Below are 21,904 nucleotides of genomic sequence, written 5' to 3'. Positions count from 1 at the left end.
AGTAGCTAAGAACCTAGGCGTTATTGACGGAGTGAAGTGCGCTGTCTATGATTAGATTTTTTAGTTCAAGTATTCTAGGTATTGTAGCGCCACCTATTTAAGGTTTTTTGATGATACTTTTTGGTACATGGAGATTTATTTCCTTACCTTCCGTACTTTGAAACTATTCAGCTATGTCTACCACTATTATGACGAGTGTGGTAATGAATTACTATCGATATCACAAACAGTAATGATCAATCAGCGATCGAGATCCCTTCCTTTCATTAATATAATGACGTGTGAAACGCAATATGCTTGTACGGCTTAATTAGAAGCCGAGTTTCTGAGTTGTATGATAGGGTTAAAGTGGTCGTTATATGTAAGGAAGTGACGATGCAAGATAATAGATGTCATTTCTTCTAGAACTTTCTTTGAAGACCGGTCTAGGCTACTGAGTGACCCTGCCTATTAAGCCGATGGTCCTGGGTTGGAATCCCGGTAAGGGCATTTATTTGTGTGATGAGCACAGATATTTGTTCCTGAGTCATGGATGTTTCTATTCGCGTTTGTACGGGACAAAGATGGAAACATAGAGGAACAATTTGACAGAGGCCGCGCAACTGACGACCAGCTGTGGCACTGCAATGGCGGAAGGATTCAATGTGTGCGTGTCACGGACCTAGGCGGATTGAGTACATTTTCTCTAGTTGGGTACGAACACCTTTCCAGCTCAGGGATAAGGTTCAATTTAGTATGGCAAAATCCTGCCTCTTTTTTTCTTTCGATCGGTATAATTTTTGCAACATTCGGCCACGCATGCTTAGTATTTAATTTTTCTTCCAACAATTAATGCACTGACGTTTCAATTTGACTGACGGCAGATTGGTGGATGAGGCCAGAGATAACTGTCAATGTGTGTGTGTCACGCGTAAATACTAGAAAATTGGTGGATGATGGAATCCTATTTGTGTTTTATCGAAACTACGTCCTTAGTATTCTAGGTCCATGGGTAGAAAATTCCACGGAATGCTCCAGTTACAGATGTAGTGCATAATTGTTTTCCATCGTATTTTCTCGGAAACGTTCGTATTTGTCTTTCTTCTACAGTCAACGTCAGTACATTTTGTACTGAGTGAGACTGACTTATATAGCAAGACACGTTCGTACGTTTCCGTGAATATACGATAGAAAATAATTATGCACTACCTACATCTTTTTTTTCGTAGCTTAGGATAGAATCCGTCTGAACCATGTCTGAACTTATTTTGCACAGATTTGAATGTAACAAATTGTTGAGTGTCATTATACTTAAACGTCGATTTTTCATAGAAATTTGACATTCATGATGACATTCTCAAAGATTGTCATTGCAAATGCAGAGTTATCTTGGTCCGACTCTAATATTTATTTTAGACGGATCTATAAAAAAATATCAGTCTTCAAGATTTTCGTCAATTTTATTTATACATTTTGACCTATTCAATCTCTTTTTACTGTATTTCTTGACTATGGCTTGGCTACAAGATTGACTGACGTTAGGACGTCCCAATAATTATGTCCAAAACAAGGGCCTGACACTCTTTGATAGAGAAAGATAGTCTTATTGCGATTCCTATAAGAGGAAAGAGAAAATAGTGCAATGCTTTGTCTTTATCACCGACCGGGTTTTTTTTCATGGTCGGGTTATGGCAGCTTAGGAAGGAGGCTGATGGCGATATACAGAAATTTATAAGAGTGAAAGAGACAAAAGCCCGCAAGATGCCATACATTAAACTGTCAATCATATTGTCAAGAGTGTTAGTAAACAACGTCGTTTTCTTATTGTAAAAGTTTTTTAGAGTGAATAATTGTGTTTATAAAGTGTTTAACGGAGGTGTAAGACGTTTTTACGTATAGTTAACATGGTGGGGTGTTCAGTGGTTGCCTGCAAAAGCAATAGCTTGCGAAAAGAAGCGGGTGTAACATTTCATGCGTAAGTACAAGTTTTTCGTATTTTGATCATGTATTTCTTTCTCAAATCTCACAGGAACCAAGTTACTGAGTTACATCATTAGTTAGATTATGAAAAACTTGATAAAATAGGAGATATCAGTAAATTATTGCTAAAAATAAAACAGAAAGTTTGGTTATGTAAACCAGTCAAATTCAGTAGTTTTTATTTAGGGTTGCAAACAAATAGAAAAAAAAGTCCCCTGCAATTACCCCATATTTCGGGAGTTTCAAGCTATTTGATATTTTCAGCTTTCCGACGGAGGATGAAATAGTTAGGGAATGGATTGCGGGAACTGGAAAATCTAATTGGATGCCTCATAAATACTCGCGTATTTGTTCAAAACATTTTGAACGACATTGTGTCCGCAAACTGGGGAAACGAACTTACATTGAAAAGTTTTCTGTTCCAACCTTGTTCATACACGTAAGTCGGCTGTTATTAAATAAGTAATATGATAGTTTTCTATACTTTTAATACCAATCCAATAACATATAACATTCAAAATTTAGGAACTTATTTTGTATGATTACTTTCTTTTAGAAATTCCCTGTCTCATCTCATGGACCTCGAGCAGAGCCGTCACCTATTAAACCTATGGACTGCCAAAGTGAGCCTGCTATGCATGAGCAAGTGCACAGCTTGACAACAAATTTCGTGAGTGCAAGTTTATATTTTGTGGTGCTTTGTGGTCTTGGGTTCGTTTTATTGCATCTAAACGCTGAGTTACAAATTACAGAAACCATCACCACAGTCTTATCTATGTTCCGTTCCATTAATGTAAGTTCCTACCAGTCGCACAATACCATAACAGTGGTTTTTTAGTAGGTAGGTACATGTCTTAGCGTCTAGGTCAACTTTTATAGTTGTACTTGGCGGAGCCTGGACTGCTATGCTTCTGTTGGCGATCATTTCAATGAATCACATTGATAAAAAAAACTGCAGTTAAGACAGGAAGGGACAGGACATGAAGGACTGAGCAGGACTAGGCAGGGCTACGTGAGGTAGGGCAGCACAGGGTATTAACTTTTAAAGTGAAATGTATGTATGCTTTGATCTTTTCAGATTGAATGTTCTAAAATCAATGATAAATCAGTGCCGATTATGACACCTAGAAAATTAAAACTTACTTTGCAATTGAATCGAAAAACGCTTCTAGCCGAGTTACGTCGAAAAAAAATTGAAGCATTGAGATCTAAAAGCCGGCGACTTCAAAAGAAAAATGCGGAGTTAGCAGCTATTTTAGAAGATTTACAAAAAAAAAGATTTATTAACCAAGAATCAGCGGACCTACTAGCAACTCTGAACCCAAACAAGTTGGATTTTTTGAGGCCGAATAAAAGCAAATTCTCCCCAGAAATCCGCAAATTTGCACTGAATTTGCATTTCATTAGCTCCCGTGCGTACAATTTTGTGCGGAAACATTTCAATACATGTTTGCCTCATACGCGAACATTATCGAGGTGGTATCAAACTGTTGATGGGGAGCCTGGTTTCTCGTCAGAATCTTTGGCGGCCCTGAAACTTTTAGCCAAAAGCGACCCAAGTAAAAAAATTGTTTGTGGTCTATGCTTTGACGAAATGGCCATACGCAAGTCTCTTAACTGGGATGGTAAACAATATGTAGGTTTTATGAATCTCGGCCAAGATAAAGACACCCCAGTTGATAAGGACGACAGGCTACCGTTAGCAAAAGAAGCTTTGGTTTTTATGCTGACTTGTCTTAATGGAAGCTGGAAGCTGCCCGTAGGAAACTTTCTAATAAATGGCATCTCTGCTGAACAAAAAGCATCGTTGGTCAAAATGTGTATAGACGTAGTGAGTGAATGCGGGATCGAAATTGTTGCTTTAACTTTTGACGGCTGTCCAGCTAACTTTTCAATGGCCAGAGTATTAGGTTGTAAATTGAACTCAGAGTTGATAGATCCAGTATTCACGCACAAAGGTAAGAAAGTAGCGATTTTTCCGGATCCGTCCCACATGTTAAAACTTACGAGAAACACTTTAGGTGACAAGTCATTTCTAATTGACGGCGAAGGAAAAACAATAGCTTTTGACTTTATAAGACGTCTTGTAGATCTCCAAGAAAACGAAGGATGTCACTTGGCTAACAAAATAAGAGGAGCTCACATAAATTACAAAAAGCAGATCATGAAAGTCAAACTGGCTGCCCAAATATTCAGTGAGTCCGTTGCAAATGCAATTGAGTATTGTAAAGATAACTTACAACTAGAAGAATTTAAAAACTCGGAAGCGACAATAGAGTTCATACGAAAAATCAACTCCTTGTTTGACATTCTCAACTCGAGAAATTTGAAGGATTATGGTTGTAAACAACCTTTAACACCCGGAAATATCAACAGGATGACCGTTATCTTAAATGATACTTACGATTACATGAAGTCCTTAAAACTTGGAACAACTAATATTGTAAATACCCAACGAAAAACTGGATTTTTGGGTTTCATGATAGCCATTAAAAGCTTGCTATTTCTTTACCGCGAACATGTCCAGAATGGTCCTTTAAAATTTCTTTCGACGTATAAACTAAGCCAAGACCACCTCGAAATGTTTTTCAGCGCAATAAGATCAAAAGGTGGTTTCAATAATAACCCTACTGCAGCACAATTCAAAGCGGCCTTCAAACGATTAATAGTACATGGAGAGTTGAAACATATAGCTACAGGGAATTGTATGCCTTTATCAGAAATAGCAATTCTGACATATAATAAACCGGAAATTAGGATTAATAAAACAGCTGAGCGCTTCAGACTGATTGATGATGATATGGACTTGCATCAAACTCTAAATTCAGAGGTAGTTGTGAGCAAGGACCACGACTATATAGCCGACCCCACAAGGCTGACAGAGTTTTCAAAAACTGTTGTTACATATATTGCCGGATTTGTGGTTAAAGCCCTGGAAAAACAACTCAAATGCCAAGAATGCCTATCTGTCCTGTCAGCTACGGAGAAAAACGTGAATACATTGCAACACAAAAAAGATAAAGGAGGTTTGCATTACCCTTCAAAATCAGTGATAAAAATTTGTGAAATCGCTGAAGAGGTGTTCAAAGCCGATAAGATCAGTGCGAAAAAAGATCACATGCACTATCTCCTTCAGAGATGTTTGAAACGATCCATAGGGCTAAATTTCTTTTCAGAAATGCTTGAATTACCAATAAAGGAACACTTCCTAGGTGAACATTACGCTTTAATAATAAAATCAATTTGTCAAAAATACTTAAACGTTCGGATTCACTACAATGCCAAAACCATGCTGGATAAGGAAGAAAAAATACGAAATATGTACACAAAGTTAATTTTGTTTAAAGGGCAGTAGTTCGTTGACTGAAAACTAATTAGCTAACAATTCTTTATTAAAGCGCTTTATATCTTCGGTTATTATGAGTATTACATTCTAACAAAATCTTATTTCCCAGTAGTTGCTAGAGGTAAAAGTTGGTGGTAACAGCTGGGAATTTTATTTCTCAGTAGTTATTACCAGTGGCAAAAGATGGGAATAAAATTCCCAGTAGTTACCACCAAACCGAGTTGGTGGTAACTACCAGTGGTAAAAGGTGGACAAAAGTTCCTAGTAGTTACCACTGGTAACAACTTAGTGGTAACTAGTAAGAATAACCCGTTACACTATTAGAGACCACAGACTTACACTATTAGAGTTTGTACATCTTAACATATAGGTCTCACAGTGTTTTGAAGTATTTATTTGGGTTCTTGGTACACGGGACGTCTACGGGTTTTATTGGTATTACACTCTAACAAATTATTGGGGGTGATTACTGGGAATTAAAAATCCTACCTATTACCAGTGTTAACTACAGGGCAGAAAACTCCCAGTAGGTACCACCAAACCGAGTTCGTCGTAACTACTAGGAATTTTATTTCCCAGTAGTTACCAGTGGTAAAAGGTGGGAAAAAAATTCCCAGTAGTTACCAGTGGTAAAAGGTGGGAATAAATTTCCCAGTAGTTACCACCAAACCGAGTTGGTGGTAAACTGCCAGTGGTAAAAGGTGGACAAAAGTTCCTAGTAGTTACCACTGGTAACAACTTGGTGGTAACTAGTGGGAATAACCCGTTACACTATTAGATACCACAGACTTACACTATTAGAGTTGGTACATCTTAACATAGGTCTCACAGTGTTTTGAAGTATTTATTTGGGTTTTTGGTACACGGGACGTCTACGGGCTTTATTGGTATTACACTCTAACAAATTATTGGGGGTGATTACTGGGAATTAAAAATCCTACCTATTACCAGTGTTAACTACAGGGCAGAAAACTCCCAGTAGGTACCACCAAACCGAGTTCGTCGTAACTACTAGGAATTTTATTTCCCAGTAGTTACCAGTGGTAAAAGGTGGGAAAAAAATTCCCAGTAGTTACCAGTGGTAAAAGGTGGGAATAAATTTCCCAGTAGTTACCACCAAACCGAGTTGGTGGTAAACTGCCAGTGGTAAAAGGTGGACAAAAGTTCCTAGTAGTTACCACTGGTAACAACTTGGTGGTAACTAGTGGGAATAACCCGTTACACTATTAGATACCACAGACTTACACTATTAGAGTTGGTACATCTTAACATAGGTCTCACAGTGTTTTGAAGTATTTATTTGGGTTCTTGGTACACCGGACGTCTACGGGCTTTATTGGTATTACACTCTAACAAATTATTGGGGGTGATTACTGGGATTTAAAAATCCTACCTATTACCAGTGTTAACTACAAGGCAGAAAACTCCCAGTAGGTACCACCAAACCGAGTTCATTTCCCAGTAGTCACCAGTGGTAAAAGGTGGGAAAAAAAATCCCAGTAGTTACCACCAAACCGAGCTGGTGGTAAGTAACTACCTGTGGTAAAAGGTGGACAAAAGTTCCTAGTAGTTACCACTATTAACATCTTGGTGGTAACTAGTAGGAATAACCCGTTATACTATTAGAGACTACAGATTTAAATTTTTAAATTATTTAATTGGAGGCTTGGTACATGCGATTACGGATTATATGAGTATTAAAAAACTCTAAAAGAATGTATTTATTCAAATTGATTAATATTATCCCGCAGGAGAGGAGAGAGAAAATTCTTTTCTTCATCATGTCATGGAAATCGTCCATTCGTGCACGTCGTCGTCGTGGCAGTCTCAACAGCATTCTGAAGCTATTATTGAACTTCATATAATTGATCTACAGGTTACAAGTGTATGTGTAAACAAAGTTTTCTTGACCCCCACATTATGTACAACGCGCAACACATAAGATTTTTTATTTAATCAAAGTTATTCGGTTTTATGTAAGAGTTTTAATGTAAAAGACCATGTTAGCTTAAAATCATATACTGCGAATCAATATTATAGCTATAAATGTCAGTGCGCTGCGTTCCTTTTCAATATCCTCATGGTCCTTTACATTTTTAGTAATTATATGTCCTAGGCATTAACAAATGAACACTGCTCAAGGCAAAACCACCGAGTGTCATCGGTTCAACTATCGGTAGGATTACCTGCTCGGGAGATGAGTATCTTACTCTTTTAGTAATATTGATGAGCCAATGAGAATCTGCATACGTGTCATACACCTACCTACCTTTATAATTTTTTTCATTCGACTGATCGACAGGCTAAAGAGGACCATGTCGTCGGCGTTACTTGTAATTGCCATTTTTACCACCGGTTGAACAGCCAACCATGGTGCTGCTGAGCTCGACAATCAGCTGATTAACGTAAATGTTAAACAGTCCTCCACGCTGAGATATAAGCCCTCCACGCTGAGCTCTTTAACCGTTCGAGACTACCTAACGGAGCTAATATAACAAAATTATACTGACTGTTGTGCCAATATTTACACGACTGTTTAACAGTCTTGCCTATTCTTGAGGTAGACTCGCCTAATGCAACTTCTCCCATAGTTTTTCATACGACATCAGGTTGAGACTTTCGAAAGATCGAGAAAATAGCGCACACGCGAGTTTTCCTAACGGTGTGCTTCAGAACCAAAATAGCACTCTCAGTAGGGCATTTTCGCGAGAAGAAATCCAATCAACTTTTTTCTAAAATATGTAAATTTAATGTTTTTTCCTACTTATAATCACGAGCTCCTTCGATCCTACTTACTAGAAGAAAAAAAAGCGTCCCAAATTTTGTTTCTCCAATCCGTTACCATTTTTCTAACACTGTACGGCGGTTAAAAATGTAGAGTAGGTAAAATCACTGAAAATTTTGGGACATTTTTTTCTCCTACCTTTTATCTCCTAGATCTAAAGAGCTCGTTATTCTGAGTAGGAAAAATATACCTACCTTAGAAAAAAAAATATCGATTTCTTCTCGCGCAAATGCCCAGTAAACACCAGCTCAAAAACCAAATTATGTATCACCTAACACTGCGTATCTACTGAGGTGTCGCTCCAGCACACAGTCAAGAACCTTCGCTGCAATAGGGTTGTTTCCAATTTGAAATGCTTGCATATATATACACCGTGGGCCAATTAAACCCGACAGATTTCAAAGGTGTATTCTTGACCGCATTTAGAGACTAAAATGTCATACAATGTTTTCTGAAATCGGTCTTGTTTTAGAGATTGTGACAATTTCTGTGAAAATTTGTTTCTTTTATAACTTAGTCAAAAACGCCTTTTTAGCTGTGACGCTGCCACTATATGACTTGGTTTAGACATACCTACTGACAGATATTAAATTTTAAAGTAAACTCGCAATTTTCGTCTGTAAATTAAAAAAAAATCTTTACTTATTCGTTATAATAATTTTTTTTCACCAAGGTGTAAAAAGAAATAACGTGTCGTGTGCAGAAAACGCAAAAGGATTTTTTTATATATAATATATATATTTACCAAATTATGGTCTAAAATTCAATTTATTTTTGTCTTTCTCAAGTAAAAGGTACCGCATTGTCGCTTATCATAAGGACGCTCTTACAGGTTATTCGTATACAGAGCAAGCAAATTTTAACCTTATGGTAAGCGACTAGGTGGTACCTTTTACTCGAGAACGACACATTTAATTATTATTTCTAGTAAGTATAAGTTTTGAATAAAGAAATTACCTCTTTTGATAGTTTATCATTTTCATTCCAACAATCACCTAATCTTATATCAACTCAAAACTTCATATAGGTAAGTAAGGCTTACTTACAAATTACTACAAAAACAAATAGTTGCGATTATGTTTGCGATTTCTCTTGCGATACTTCGCAAGTTAGGGAGTCAAAATGGCGACTCACTCATTACGTAATTTAAGTACTTGTTGCATCGTTTCCTATTACATTTTAGGGTAATTTTTTGCGACCATGGTAACCCCATATTATGATGTCATGATGACGTCATATATGTCTTTCTCTTACCCCTGGTCGCTCGACTTCTTGTCTAGTTATATTGTATGTCTATGGTCCAAAATATGTCATAATGCGCCCTGTGTTTTATAAACATATTTTATACTAGATTTGTAATGTTCTACATTTTTATAACAACACTTCTAGTTCAAACTTTGATTGTGACAGAGTCTTTGGCTCTCAATGTTAGAACTACTTTATTCACGCCAGCAGACTTAGCCAAGAAAAGGTGGAATAAAAGAGAAGTAGCTTTACTTAGAGCACGTATGTACTGTCAGGATATGATACCTCCCATGGAGATCTTGCAAAGCCCTGATTATATAAGTTCTTTAATCCGTTATATAGAAAACTGCTATGCTGCCGTGAACCAAGCGGCATTTGATGCCGAATCCGGAACAATCCTAACAGTTGCCGCGTCCGATGTTTTCGGGGGCTATTTAAAAATGGTCGCTTTACCAATGACAAAGTTAGCATACTACAATGGTGATATACCCACAAAAGAAGCCATGAAGTTGTTTAAATACTATGATGATATTAAAAACCAGCTGCATACGAACGGTAAAGGCTGGTCGGAGCCGCTTAAAAACATTCCGAAACCTCAAAACGTTCGTGGCGTGCGATCAAACACGCCGATGCCGAAAATAAAGAATCCATGCGAACGGCTATTGTACTTGAACAACAATCAACAAAATGTGACTATGCCGATGCCATCCATAGACTGGAGGACGCGCATGATGTTTGTACCGTTAACGAACCAGCCGATAGTAGATTTAAAGTCTCCGCTCATCAGCTCAGTCCTGGAGCAGTTCCATCAGCTGGCCACGGCCTGCGAGCGCTACATCACCCCCGACCGCAGGTACTTTCAAGGCTCGTTCGAAGAATGGGTGAACGAGGCCGTAGTACCGCATCTTAGCGATGACGATTTGTACACGGGTTTTAAAGGCATTTTATCATTAATAGAAAACGCTAATCTAGTAACAGGCCCTGGTGAATGTAAAAAACAGCAGCAAAAACACTCTTTTTTTAATATATTCCATAACATGTCAAAGAAGACGATAGTAATAACAATCATATTGATTCTCGAATTAATATGTTGTATCCCGACTCTCCTGTATTGCGTAATGAAAAAGAAAAAGAAATGTAATGTTTCAACTAAGTCGACCTCATCGCGTAAGGCACCATCGCATATACATAATAGAAAATCTTATAATAACAAAACTGTTTTTTATGAACTCAGTTCACCTAGTTCATCATTCCATAGTGAAACCAAGATTACTTCGAGGGGGAATGCTAGTAATAACAAGAAGTTTATGAAGAATAAGATTAGCTCCGAACTCTCTAATGCTTCGGGTTCTCGGCGCTCATATTCCTCAATACCTGACGCATCCACAACGGCAGACGAAGCCCTTTCTATAAGAAAATCTTCCCATCAAAAGATTCTGTCTTCAAGCCATCAAACTCTTCGATACAAGATTACAGAAACCGATGAAATTGACGTTTCTCAAGGCCAAACTCAGGTGTCTAAAGCTTCGCTACCTAGAAGAAGTTCAACCAGTACAGTAAAATATACCGACGATACTGGAGAAACGATTACTTTATCAACAGTGCTTCCACAGGATAAGAGCACTTCTAAAGTATTAAGAAAATCAAAACGCTTCAAACCACGACATGTTATATCATCACTCAGTCCCGACACTTACAATGGTCATCCTTCCTCAGAAAACATCAAGGCAAATCGTGAAAACAATATTTCTACTGTTAAGGAACTCAAGTTAGAATTATTCGATGAAAGAATGGATGTTTTACCTCTGATGTTATGTAGCAGTGATAAAACTGTGGAATTCGTGTCACCTCGCGCGAGCAGAACTCACACTAAAAATAGCGAAATTAATATAAATCGATCAATGAGAGAAAAGGAGAGCCAAGAAAGAGTGGATAGACCCAGTCGGTCGCGGGGTGAGAAATCAAGACAAAGAATAGTTAAGAATCCTGAAGTAATGCCACAGAGGAAAGGAATATTAAAGTTGGATAAAACAAAAGCAAGCAAGATTCCGAAGATAATTAATTCACCGAGGAATTTATTTGTTTGTTCTGCACCAAGGTGAGTTGATTAAGGGGGGCTCAAGCAACGGTCTCCTTTTAAATCGACTAGCTAGATTGCTCTGAAACTTTGTACTTAAAATAGGATAAGGTATATATAGGGCTGTAATAGTTTATGTAGCCTCAAATACCATAATTAATAAAATACAGCGTATTTAATATTTTTCATGCAAAACTTGTTTCTGCTCTTTTTCGTTGGTTTTGGTGGAGTAAGGTGCTGGTATGGTGGAGCAATATAAACTAATTTCATGCCCTAGATATAATGTATGTACCTTGTATGTGCAAATTTTCATTACAGTCCAACACGTAGTTTTAAAATGAGATCTAAACTCCGTTTGTATGGAGTCCTGATTATATAAGTCCACTTGTATGTATGGAAAGTAATTCCTACTCCGTTTGTTTGGAAAGGTGAAATTCGGCCGAGCTTTTCGGGGACTCTTAATGTCCTTTAATAATTTGTACATGTAATGGTTATCCAACGATGTTGCATTCGAAAAGCCATGAGCTTGAGTCAGTTAACTTTTGAAAAGCAACTCTGTGCAATACGGTAACATTAGGTAACTTACCAAGTTACTTACTGTTGCACTCTTGCACAGTCTTGCTCGACAGTTCCTCCAAAAAAGTTAACTTTTTTTTTTACTACGTCGGTGGCAAACAAGCATACGGCCCGCCTGATGGTAAGCAGTCTCCGTAGCCTATGTACGCCTGCAACTCCAGAGGAATTACATGCGCGTTGCCGACCCTAACAACCCTCCCTGCCCTCGTTGAACTCTGGCAAACTTACTCACCGGCAGGAACACAACACTATGAGTAGAGTCTAGTGTTATTTGGCTGCGGTTTTCTGTAACGTGGACGTACTTCCCCAGTTGGACTCTGCTCTAGATCTGGAATGACATCCGCTGTGCTATGCCCTACCACACAAAGCGAGATGACATTCACAATACCCATACCTCTCTTGTGGACGTAGTTTAAGGACGTACCCGGGTCCAACTCCGGTGTCAATGGATCTTTATGCTTGCGAAAAACTATCATATGAATGAATGAACTACTACCTTGTTTCAGGATTAAAAGGCGAGAGCCAGATAGTGGTCGTAAGAGTATGATCCCGAAAGCACGCCAGAGCATCCCAGAGCGCGCGCTGGACGACAGTGCCCTCGCCAGCAGCAGCCCGAGAGAAGGGAAGTTGAATGTTACTCTGTAATTTTACTGTATTCTTATGATAGATATACTTACTTACTCCTTTTTAGAGTGTTTTTTTGAGAATCTAACCTTAGTTCTAGTAAAGTTATAGGTACAATACAATACAATACAAATCCTCTTTATTGCACAACCTCAGAATAAATGAACATAGAAACACATATAATACATGAAGATAGAGGTAAACAACAGGCGGCCTTATCGCTACAGAATGAGGTACGTTGCTTTAAAAAACATTTGAAGTAGTATATTAGTTAAAGTCGTGCAATTCATGTTGCATTCGCAGCAGTTATAATTATTTTATAGACATCATTTTCCGCACAGCAAATGAAATTAACCAGAAAATAAATCCTGAAAACCTCACAAAGTATAAATCTAATCTAGTTTGCACGCTGGGCCTGACCCGACTTTGAGGTTAGATCTCAACAAAGAGAATTGAAATAGAGGTGGATTATCAAAGAAAACTTTGTAGCCACAGTAAATTTACTGCCATCTTTCGACACGTTATTAACACTTGTAGAACGCCATTTGACTTTGATCCTTATTCTTTCACTGATAGGTGTTAAATTTGTTAAATATCAAAAAATGGCGCCATCTAATAGAGTATAGGCCAAAGGTATGGCGGCATTGTTTCGAGCGATTACCACCTCTATTTCAAATTCTCTTTTCTCTCAACAGCAGACAGAATAATTACTTATTTATTAGTATTATTGAGGTTAGAATGTGGTATTCAACAGAACGCTACGTAAGTTCCAAAACTTTCTTCTTCCGGATCGATACTCGTTATTTCGCGTTGATAAACTTCTGGCCACAGAATCCCTGGTCCTAATCACTGATGAATTTATTGTTGAACCCACCGGGCAGTGAATTATAGCATATTCCGGGGCAGGTGTGCGCCTCGTAATCTGTCATTATACCACTTAGCAGATTGGACCCGGACATGAATAAATAATAACTGGATAAGAGTACCGTGATAAATATTGTGGGGTACTCATTATGAGCGCGCAAATTTTTAAATGATGCTGTTAATTTTTGCCCTTTTTTTACAAATACTAAATATAAGTGAGCTAGCATAATAATAAACCATTTATTATTATTAAAGCCTTTATTATACGAACTGTTGGCAGTCTATTTAACAATTCCTTATTATATTAACAATTCCTATGAACATGTTCGTAAGGTCTTTTGACCTAGGCCTCTTCCGAATCGCCTTTTTCTATTATATTTAGGTATTTGTCCAGCATTTTCTTCCATTTTTGTCTATCTATTGCCATTTCTTTCCAGTTTTTTCCTATTGATTCTATGAGGTCTTTTTCCCATCTTGTTTTTGGTTTGCCCTTTTTTCTTTTGCCAACTTTTGGATTCCAATTCGTAGCTATTTTTGTCCATCTGTTATTTTTCATTCTGGCTATGTGCCCTGCCCAATTGTATTTTTGCTTTAAAATATGTACTGCCGCGTCTCTAAATTTAGTTCTCCTTCTTATCTCTATGTTTCTAACTCTGTTAGTTAATTTTATGTTAAGGACACTTCTCTCTATTGACCGTTGGCATACTTGAATTTGTTTGATGAGATCTCCTGTGAGTGACCATGTTTGACTACCATATGTAAGACAGGGTAGTATGCATGAATCAAAGGCTAGTTTTTTGAGTTTCATTGGTATTTTATTCTTGAATATATCCTTCATAGACCAATATTTCTTCCATGTCTGTCCAATTCTTCTTGCTATTTCTTTATTTGTGCAGTCTGTGAAAGATACTTGTTTCCCAAGGTAGATATACTCTGTGACATATTCCAATGATGTATTCTCTATTTGTATAGTCACTTTTTTTTGAGTTAGTCATAACTTTAGTTTTTTCTTCGTTCATTTCTAAACCTACTTGTTGGCTCTGTGCATTTAGTTCTTGCAGTAGTGTCCTGAGCTCGGTTGCACTGTGGGCTAATATTACCAGGTCATCAGCAAAACGGAGATTCGATAAATATTTGTTGTTGATCTTGATGCCTTTTCGTCTTTCTTCCCAGTTAAGATTTTTAAAGATTTCTTCTAGGACAGCTATGAACAGCTTTGGCGACATTGGGTCTCCCTGTCTTACCCCTCTATTGATCTGGATCTGTCTTCCTATTTTATCTGTTTTTACTCTGGCTGTACTTTTTTCATAGATCTTTTTTATGACTTGTATATATACTTCTGGAATGTCTTGATTCTCTAGTGCCTGCCATATAGATGTATGAGTAATTGAGTCAAAAGCTTTTTTAAAGTCAACAAATCCTATGTAAAGCGGTATCTGGAACTCTGTGTGTTTCTCAATTATTTGACTTAGGGTCTGGAGGTGGTCTGTTGTGGAAAAACCTTTCATAAATCCAGCTTGTTCCGTAGGCTGTTTGTTATCTAGAATAGGTGTAAGGCGCTGTAGTAGCGTTGTTGAAAAAATCTTATAAATATTAGACATTAGGCTAATAGGACGGTAATTTGATATATCATGGGGGTCTCCTTTCTTGTATAGTAGGGATATATGCGCCTCTGTCCATTGCATAGGTATTTGTTCCTTTTCTTCCAAGATTTTATTAAATATTTTCGTTAGTGGAACTGCAATTACTGGTTTCATCATATCTATGCTTTCGTTTTTAATGTTGTCTGGTCCTGGACTTTTGTCTTTTTTAAGTTTATGTATTGATTTCTGTATTTCTTTAACTGTGAATGGATCCACACTTACATTTCTCTTTTCCTTTTGATTTCTTGTTATCTGGTTTGTCTGTTTTAATGAATATAACTCCTCATAAAAAAGTGTAGCAATTTCGTTGATATCCTTCCTGTTGGTTTTTTCTACTCCTTTTCTATTTTTCAGTTTAGGCATGATTGGTTTTCCTATATTTAGAATTTTTTGTGCCTTTTTTATTGTTCCTGATTGTTCTAAATTTTCTTTGATAACATTTAGTTTGTAGGTTTTGATATCTTCTTTTATTTTATTTTTGGTAATCTTGTAAAGGTTTGATAGTTCCTCTTTTTGTGATTTTGTCTTGCAATTTGTATTTCTTAACAGTTGGCGTTTTTCTATTAGTAATAGTGTGTCTTTTGACAGGATATTTCTATCAAGTCGTCCTGTGTTAGGTTTCCCTGCTAAGTTTTCTTTAAATACATTCTCAAATTTGTTGTAGAGTTCTTGCACTGTGTGGGAGCTTTTTTCTGAAAATATAGTTTCCATTTTTTGGTGTATTTTTTCATGGAGTTCTTCCAGATTTTTTGGTGGTATTGTAATTAGAGTTCTACTAAAGTTTTTCCTAGATTTACGAAGTGTTTCTATGCATAGAGTGGCTCTTAGCATTCTGTGATCACTGTTATGTTGTAGGTTGGATATGACTTCACAGTTTTTAAAGTTTTTCTGGAAATTTGTTGTGATGTAGTCAATCTCGTTTTTTGTGTTGCCTCCAGGTGACATCCATGTCCAGCGTCTACTATTTTTCTTTTTGTATAGGGTGTTAAGGACTTTCAGTTGATTTTCCATTGCAAAATTAACAAGTTTCTCTCCTCTTGGGCTTCGAGATCCGTACCCAAACTTTCCCAAAGCTGCACTTTCATCTGGTTCTGTCTGCCCTATCTGGGCGTTGAAATCTCCTTGTAAAATTATGTTTTTGTGGCTTTTGCTCATGGCTTCTTCTATATTTTCATAAAATATATTTATTTCACTATCACTTGCTTTTTCCATCGGAGCATACACTTGAATTATAGAGAAATTGAATTGGTTTAGGTTCAGGTCAAGTGCGCATACTCTTTCTGAGGTATATCTAAAGTTTTCTACATAGCGGTTTATGTGTTTTTTAACCATGAAGCCTACTCCTCTTATTCCTTTATTTTCTCCGTAGCTGTATAATATATAGTCTTTCCTTTCAACTATGTTGTATCCCATTCTTCTTATTTCGGCTAGGCCTATTATGTCCCATTTTATGTGTTTTACTGCAGATTCTAATTCTATCAACTGTTCTTCTTTAGACAATGTTCTAGTGTTGTAAGTGTTGATATATAAATTTTTTATGTTGTCTGTACTTTCTTGCGATTTCGGAAGGTTGTGGTCAGTTACCCCCACGGTGACCAGCCGGCTTGGGGGTTGTTCTTGTGGTTGTTTTTTATGATTGCGTTGTGGGTGTCCGGCTTGTGCTGGGAATGTCCTCGGATCTGCCTGAGTGGGCATCAGAAAGCGAGTTTGATCTTTGACGCAAGTACTGAAAGGTATCCCACCTCCTTATTTTTGAGTTGTCTAATTTGTTTGTATTGGATTTTGGGCTTGGGGATTAATAAACCATAGCATAGTAATACCAGAGAGGTGGGCTAGCATAGCCACCAAGTGGATGCCGGTAGAGGGACGTGGACGGGGCAGGCCCAGGCGGAGATGGCGGGATGACCTGGACAGCTTCCTGAACAACTGGCCGGAGGAAACACCAAATCGGGAATCGTGGAAATCAAGGGGAGAGGCCTTTGCCCAGCAGTGGGACACTCAAACAGGCTAGAAAAAAAAAAGTACAAATTATTTATTTTCACTAACTTGCAGTAAAATGTTTACATGACTTATTTCAAATTAGGTCCGGAAATATTACGAATCCGGTGCGATGAGTGAAGATGATATGTGGGCATTTCTCAGAGGTGGCGTTTTTACGTGTCCGGGGGCATAAACACATGAATTTGTTGCCTATAAAATCTGAATTAAATCATGGAAATCCACCAGCATCTGATACACCTGGACAACTGGTAAAACATTCCATGTAGTATATATATTATAAGAAAATAAATGTTAAGTGCTAAAATTGACGAACAGTGGGTATGTCCCGCACCCAGATTTGTTGAAACAAAAAATCATAACTTAAGACTGGAATTTTATTTTAATTTTTAAAGTTGGTTCACGTATTCAACATAAGCCTATCATTTATATTATTAGACTCAAAATAATTTACGCATTAATATTACAAAATAAATCCAATTATTCGACTTGTCCCGCGGCAACACGTGATTTCACTGGAATTTATAAACCTTGTCGGCATTTCACAAAGGAATATACCAGGAACTCCGCGCCGCGTGCGCAGGTAGCGTCAGTCGCGCCACGTTTACCGGCGAGAGCGGACGTCGGCTCCCGGTCTGCAAGCAAATTTCGTAAAGGTGTGTTCGGCATTCGGTGGGTTTGGTTACGTGATTTTTTGAATTCGGTGAAGCCATTAATTGTTTAAGTGCTTATGCTTTTTTCGGCTAAATAGTGCGTAAGCCACCCTCAGAGGTATGTGATTTGGATATTAGAAACTCTTTTACATACTATGATTATGTTTTCTGTAATTAATTAAAAGCGATTAAAATTGAATTCAGTGGGCGTGATAACCGTGGATTCGGTGGGTTTTTTGACCACCGAAATCAAAAAATAGTCCACCGTTGTCAATCTTTACTATATTGTTCGTTATTTTTGTACTTTACATACAATGATAATTTAAATTATATACGTTAACATGTGCTTATTATATATGTCCAAATAAATATATAATTTTGATTGTTAAGCTGGTGCCATATTTATTGGTTTTTATTTACAGCACAATCTGCAATCTTATATGAACATGCATACAAAAAGCAGTTACTTTAATAGTATAAGTGTATAGGAAAATTACAGCTTCTGGAAATATATACCTGACTTGGAAAACCTGATAACTCCATCTTTAGCACAGCATGACATTTCACTTCCTACATTTGATTCAGATAATGTCATTAAATCAGACAATGATTTAAATATATTTCATTAATAGCAGATCTCAATAACTCATTGATATCAAATATGTTGATTTATTTTTAAGAAATATTTTTATGTGTATATGTTAAGTGTTATTAGACGAGAAATGTCACCTTTTGTTAATTTTTATGTAGCTAAAACTAAAATGTTAACGTCTCTTAAAAAATAATTAAAATCTTAATGAAAAAAGACTGTCAAAGAAACTGATAATTTCCTACCATTTATTATTTTAATTTAATAGTCAATGACAAAAGAGTATTTTGTTTAAGATAACTTTAGAATTTAATGAGTATTGTGATATTTGTGATGTGTCTGCACATTGTCAGACAAACCGACTGAATATTATATAAATAGAGATATAGACATTACTTAGTTAAAATTAAGTTTAAGCAGGGTATTACGCAGGTTTTTCTTTTCAATGTTATGTTAAATGTTAAAGCATAACTGTTATTTTCTTCCTAAGATTTTTTTTTGATTTTGTTGTTGATTGTCAAGTGTTTGCTTGCGAGCAGGCCAATTTTGCCTTGCTTTTTAAAGATCTATATAGTTTATTTTGAGAGATTTAAACTTTAATTTGTTACTGATTTTAACTGCTTATTCAAAATAATGATTCTTTTACCGTTCTATCTTGATTATGATTTGACTTTTAGTTTTTGAAGCCATTTACTTTTATAATCATAAATCCATAGTTTGTAGCAGAGCATAACTTCGTTTTATGATGAATCACAATAATAACATAATTATATCTTCATTATGATGTCTTTAAATTGATAATAAAACTATTTTAGTGCTAAAATAATATTGTTTTATTACAATCTTGGTAAATTTTGAATTCAGTGGCACCCTTTTTATTAATATTGATTTCAGTGAGTGTGTTTGATTTCAGTGTTTTGAAAAACTCAAATATCTCGCGAACCTTTACGTCTATAAGGAGGCCTTCACTACCAATATTTTTTAAATTTAAGCCTAATTGTTAATTTTAACATCACATGTCTATAAAGTAAAAAAAAATTATCGGCACCGAAGTCAGGCACCGAACGTCACCTCTGAGAAATGCCCATGTAAAGGAATTTCATACAGCCCTAGACACCTGGGCCTGTAAAGCAACCTTTTTTGTTTTTAAATGTCAAATTGTGACACAACGTCTTAGCATTCAACCATCAAATAGTAGTAGATTCGTAATTTTTTTTTTTTCATTGCATATTTGAGAAAAGCTTTGAGAAATTTTTGTTCACCATTGAAGGTAACTACTACTCACTACTCTACTACTACTACTGTTTTTTGTTATTTCAATCTTTTGCAACTTGCGACAAATTGTAAAAAAACACGAACAAATGTGATTTTACAGTACATATGGTGCTACTTTCCCGCACGCGTGCGGGAATAAACACTTTCCGTGTATGTCGAAACTTTAAAGAGCCATATGTACTGTAAAACGTTGTACGATACACGTGCGAATAGGTAATTCGCAACTCGTTTCCATTTAAACCACTCCCTTGGGTCGTGTTTTAATTTATCATCACTCGTTGCGAATTGCACTTGTATCGTAAATAACTATTGAAGCATTCTGGAAAGTGTGCTTTACACCATTTTCATTTAAAGCAAGGAGGCTGCTATGTCCAATTTTCTGCTAGATATTGAGACTTAAGAGTCATACGTCATACGAATCCGCCGCGAAAAACCGCTCCCATACAATCAAAGTTACGCTCTCATTTTAAAACGACATTCTTAAATTACATGGGCGCCATTCATTTATTATGTAAGACAATTTTTGACAGTTTTTGAACCTCTTCCACCCCTATGTAAGAAAAAATAAGAATATGCCTCCCCCCTCCGATGTTACGTAAAGAATCTAAAGGAAAAATGAATACACGTTTAGTTTGCTTTAGTTTTTATTTTTCAAAAAGATATAATTTTGTAACGTTTATTTTTTTTCCGAAAAAGGTACTGGAGTCCGTTTAAGGTAACTGCACCGTATTTGATAGGATAGAGTGTGGAAGTGCTCTGGTGGCCTAGCGGTAAGAGCGTGCGACTTGCAATCCGGAGGTCGCGGGTTCAAACCCCGGCTCGTACCAATGAGTTTTTCGGAACTTATGTAAGAAAAATCATTCGATATTCACCCGTCGCTTTTCGGTGAAGGAAAACATCGTGAGGAAACCGGACTAATCCCAACAAGGCCTAGTTTACCCTCTGGGTTGGAAGGTCAGATGGCAGTCGCTTTCGTAAAAACTAGTGCCTACGCCAAATCTTGGGATTAGTTGTCAAGCGGACCCCAGGCTCCCATGAGCCGTGGCAAAATGCCGGGACAACGCGAGGAAGAAAAAAAAAGTGTGGAAGTATTATTTGAAACATAATTTCATAGAAATTTGAAAATTTTCTCATTTTTGTGTTATTACTTATTACGTAAGGACTGTATCGACATAAATAAGCCCCGATAGCGTAAATAATAACCTAGTATGACAGGTTTCAGCAATCCACTTCTAAATTCGTATTGAAACTATTATAATTATTCTTATCTACATTCTGAATCCTATGCCGGAAAATCTGAAATAGCACAAATAGGTATAATATCGAATTCACTTTATTCAATGCAATGAGTACTTAACAATTAATCTGCACCCAATTCGGCCAGACGCGAACGATTAGCTAGGTGTAGGGTGTCCATGGCGTCCGTAAATTAAGGACCGTCCCGATTTGTCCGATAATCCCGTGTCGATCGAGCATTAGCGCCACAATCGCACGTAATCCCACAACATTGGCCCATTCCTAACTTAACCCACCATCACATTGCTTGCAAAACATTTGTTTGACGCTAGCCAGTTTAAGTGTAGCCTCTTGATCTGCGGGTGATCTAATCAGAAGCCTATTATGAAATGAAAAAGGCACAGAACACTTTACATATAAAACAAATAAATAAATAAATATTTTAGGACATTATTACACAAATTGACTAAGTCCCACAGTAAGCTCAATAAGGCTTGTCTTGTAGATACCTAGACAACGATATATATAATATATAATTATAAATACTACATACATAGAAAACATCCATGACTCAGGAACAAATATCCATGCTCATCACACGAATAAATGCCCTTACCACGATTTGAACCCGGGACCATCAGCTTCGTAGGCAGGGTCACTACCCATTAGGCCAAACCGGTCGTCAAATATTCTCGGTTTTCTTTTTGTTTTTTTTTTGAAGAAGCATCGTTGGGTTTTTTAGGTATCCGAATTGTAGAAAAAAGTGTTAAGGTAACATTCGGCCGGACATGTTTAAAAATCCAAACATAACATTATTATTTTAAATAATTCATTTGTATTTATCGTGCTACTCTATTGCATAAATAGGATCTTGTGTTGAAGCAGCAGATTTATTTTTATTTAATATCTTTACCTATGACACGAAATAATAAGCCCTGCAACAAATATGTGATGGATAATCGAAGATCAGAGATTATTGTTTGATAGTTTAACAATATCATACAATGAAATATGTATAAAACGTTCAGCTCACG

General features: G+C 36.8%; 2 protein-coding genes across 2 annotated transcripts; both read left to right on the top strand.

The window, feature by feature from the left end:
- The first annotated feature begins 1,548 nt into the window (after window positions 1-1,548).
- Window positions 1,549-7,357, top strand: LOC133526950 (THAP domain-containing protein 1-like). The gene is made up of 3 exons (XM_061863810.1): window positions 1,549-1,954; window positions 2,224-2,398; window positions 7,057-7,357. The coding sequence occupies exons 1-3, from the start codon at window positions 1,884-1,886 to the stop codon at window positions 7,168-7,170; spliced, it is 360 nt and encodes a 119-aa protein (XP_061719794.1). The 5' UTR covers window positions 1,549-1,883; the 3' UTR covers window positions 7,171-7,357.
- A 2,037-nt stretch (window positions 7,358-9,394) lies between these two features.
- LOC133526948 (uncharacterized) lies at window positions 9,395-13,037 on the top strand. Its single transcript, XM_061863807.1, has 2 exons — window positions 9,395-11,433; window positions 12,495-13,037. Exons 1-2 carry the CDS (start codon window positions 9,449-9,451, stop codon window positions 12,631-12,633), a joined length of 2,124 nt encoding a protein of 707 aa, XP_061719791.1. The 5' UTR covers window positions 9,395-9,448; the 3' UTR covers window positions 12,634-13,037.
- The last annotated feature ends 8,867 nt before the right edge of the window (window positions 13,038-21,904 follow it).

This window comes from Cydia pomonella, chromosome 17 (genome assembly GCF_033807575.1).
Source record: "Cydia pomonella isolate Wapato2018A chromosome 17, ilCydPomo1, whole genome shotgun sequence".
Lineage (NCBI taxonomy): Eukaryota > Metazoa > Arthropoda > Insecta > Lepidoptera > Tortricidae > Cydia > Cydia pomonella.
The sequence above is the reverse complement of the archived record's forward strand: the minus strand, read 5'-3'. Positions and strand labels throughout refer to the sequence as shown.

What these genes read in the sequence shown, in the direction of transcription:
- LOC133526948 (XM_061863807.1), top strand. Translation starts at nt 9,449, where the DNA reads ATGTTCTACATTTTTATAACAACACTTCTAGTTCAAACTTTGATTGTG. An exon ending in TTTGTTTGTTCTGCACCAAG is followed by an intron (nt 11,434 to 12,494) that starts GTGAGTTGATTA and finishes ACCTTGTTTCAG; the next exon opens with GATTAAAAGGCGAGAGCCAG.
- LOC133526950 (XM_061863810.1), top strand. Translation starts at nt 1,884, where the DNA reads ATGGTGGGGTGTTCAGTGGTTGCCTGCAAAAGCAATAGCTTGCGAAAA. An exon ending in GCGGGTGTAACATTTCATGC is followed by an intron (nt 1,955 to 2,223) that starts GTAAGTACAAGT and finishes TGATATTTTCAG; the next exon opens with CTTTCCGACGGAGGATGAAA. An exon ending in TTCCAACCTTGTTCATACAC is followed by an intron (nt 2,399 to 7,056) that starts GTAAGTCGGCTG and finishes ATTATCCCGCAG; the next exon opens with GAGAGGAGAGAGAAAATTCT.